This window comes from Gossypium arboreum, chromosome 1 (assembly GCF_025698485.1).
Source record: "Gossypium arboreum isolate Shixiya-1 chromosome 1, ASM2569848v2, whole genome shotgun sequence".
Taxonomy (NCBI): Eukaryota; Viridiplantae; Streptophyta; class Magnoliopsida; order Malvales; family Malvaceae; genus Gossypium; species Gossypium arboreum.
Genome location: NC_069070.1, coordinates 2,611,651 through 2,614,186, shown reverse-complemented (window position 1 = coordinate 2,614,186; position 2,536 = coordinate 2,611,651). Strand labels below are relative to the sequence as shown.

Genomic DNA, 2,536 nt, shown 5'->3' with positions numbered 1-2,536 from the left:
AATAAAATCCCTTAATTATTATAATAATTATGAGAATTATACCTCTACTAAATATATAAATAAATATGTCATATCATATTTATCAAATATAATTTATTTTTGTAATGATAAAAGTGAGAACCAAAACAATAATATTGAAATACAATAACTAAAATTAATCAAAATTAAAAATATTTTAAAATTTTAGTTATCATATTAAAATTTTTTCTCAAAGTTGAAGTAGGAAATATTCTTTTTATCCAAACCAGTTGCACGATAAATCATGGTACCTTTTCAGCAATAATAAACACAGCACTTCGTGATAAACTCAGTGGGTTCACATTAAAATTTCTTGGTTTTCCTCCCAAAGCAACAAGATGTTGCAAACAGCTTGCAGCTCGTTTTCATGGCTGTTGAATGTTGGCAACCAGAAAGATGGACTGTTCCCAGCATCTTTCTCATTTCTGGTTGCCATATTGGGAATTTCACTCTTGTACTCATTTTGGAAGGCAAGGAAACCGATGGCTCCATTGCCACCTGGTCCCCGTGGGTTGCCAATCCTGGGGTATCTTCCATTTCTTGGATTCGATAATCTCCATCTGGTCTTTACGGAGTTGGGTGGAGTTTATGGTCCCATTTACAAGCTTTGGCTTGGGAACAAGCTAACCGTAGTAATTAGCTCTCCATCGCTTGTAAAAGAAGTGGTTCGTGACCATGATATAGCATTTTCAGAGCGAGAACCTCCCATTGCTGCACAGATTATTACCTTTGGCTCCAATGATATTGCGTTCGACTCTTACAGCAGTCCCAGCTGGAAAAACAAGCGCAAAGTTCTCGCGACCGATATGCTAAGCAACGCTAACCTTAATGCCTGTTATGATCTACGACGAGAGCAAGTGATGAAAATGGTGGAGGATGTGTATGAAAACGTTGGCAAGCCAATTGATATAGGCGAATTAGCATACTGTGCGTTAATCAATTATATCGGAAAGATGGTGTGGGGAGGCGCACTCCGAGGAGAGAAAGGGACTGCGGTTGAGGGTCGCTTCAAAGAGATTTCTTCGCAGATGATGGTGTTACTGGGAAAACCAAACATTTCTGATATTTTCCCCGCGATTGCATGGTTCGACATCCAAGGTATCAAGAGGGGAATGAAGAAAATCCGTCAATCGTTCAATGAACTTTTAGAGTCTGTGATTGAACTCAGAATGAACACGGTGACTGAGAAAGAAACGAGTGAACAAAAATTCGACTTCTTACAATTGCTCTTGGATTTACACAAGAACCAAGATAGCCCTTCATCACTTACGATGAATCAAGTAAAGGACCTTCTCATGGTAAGATTTTATGATTTTTAGCTATCATACATTATTTTTCCTTCTTTAATTTGTTTTGAGTAATTGTTGGTTTGTAATAGGACATTGTGGTAGGTGCAACAGATACTACTTCAACTACGACAGAGTGGGCAATGGCAGAGGTAATGCAACATCCAGAAATAATGGAGAAAGTGAAGAAAGAACTAACTGATGTTGTTGGGGTAAATGACATCATTGAAGAGTTTCACTTGCCTAATTTAAGTTACCTAAATGCAGTGATAAAGGAGACCTTCAGATTGCATCCACCCGTGCCCCTTCTTGTTCCTCGTTGTTCTGCTCAATCACTCACTGTGGGTGGCTATACCATACCAAAGGGTAGCAAGGTGTTTTTAAACATGTGGTCCATTCACATGGACCCCAATATTTGGGACAATCCTTCAGAATTTCGACCCAAAAGGTTCTTGGATGAGCCTGGAAAGTTCGATTTTCTCGGAAATGATTTCCGATATATGCCATTTGGGTCAGGAAGGAGACGGTGTCCAGGCATAACCCTAGGGGAGAAGATGTTATCTTTCATATTGGCCTCATTGCTGCATTCTTGTGAATGGAAATTGCCCCAAGGCGAACAACTTGACCTTTCCAGCAATTTTGGAATTGTTATGAAGAAAAAGAACCCTTTACGTCTTATTCCCATACCAAGATTGTCTGGTCATGTGCTTTACAAAAAGTATTGGCTATAAACTATTATTATTGTATCTCCTTTTGCAAATTACTGTCGTCTATTAATCCTGGCATGTCATCTAGGACTGGGATATCAACACTAATGCCCCATTTTATTGATATCTTTTATATGATTGAATAAAAAAAGAGTTATTAGTTTGATGATTAAGAGTTAATGAATTTGTCCTTGAAAATACAAGTTTAATTCCTTTCTCTTGTATCATTTTTATTATTTGTCGTTTTGCCCAAAATCCTAGTAGTATTGTCCTATGCTGTAACCCTAGATATAAATGTTATTTAATTTTCTGTTCAACCTCTTTGGATCATTTATTATTTTTTCTTTGCCATCCCACCCTTCTCTCTTCCTCTTATTCTTCAGTTTTTCTCTCATTCTTCAATTTTTCTTCTTTGTCCTTGCCTTGCCGACCCTAAAACCCTAATTTTTCCATCTTTGTGCCGCCTTTTTCTTCCCTTCCTCCTCTACTTGTGTCGTTTTCTGTTGATTCGTTATCTCGTATCCA

At 37.7% G+C, this 2,536-nt stretch overlaps 1 protein-coding gene across 1 annotated transcript; it reads left to right on the top strand.

The window, feature by feature from the left end:
* Positions 1-208: 208 nt before the first annotated feature.
* On the top strand, positions 209-2,184 carry LOC108482501 (cytochrome P450 71AU50-like). Its single transcript, XM_017785637.2, has 2 exons — positions 209-1,316; positions 1,397-2,184. The coding sequence occupies exons 1-2, from the start codon at positions 357-359 to the stop codon at positions 2,033-2,035; spliced, it is 1,599 nt and encodes a 532-aa protein (XP_017641126.1). The 5' UTR covers positions 209-356; the 3' UTR covers positions 2,036-2,184.
* Positions 2,185-2,536: the final 352 nt, after the last annotated feature.

Excerpts from the sequence above, each read along its gene's own strand:
- LOC108482501 (XM_017785637.2), top strand. The coding sequence starts at position 357 with ATGTTGCAAACAGCTTGCAGCTCGTTTTCATGGCTGTTGAATGTTGGC. Across the intron at positions 1,317-1,396 it reads AAGTAAAGGACCTTCTCATG|GACATTGTGGTAGGTGCAAC; the intron begins GTAAGATTTTAT and ends GGTTTGTAATAG.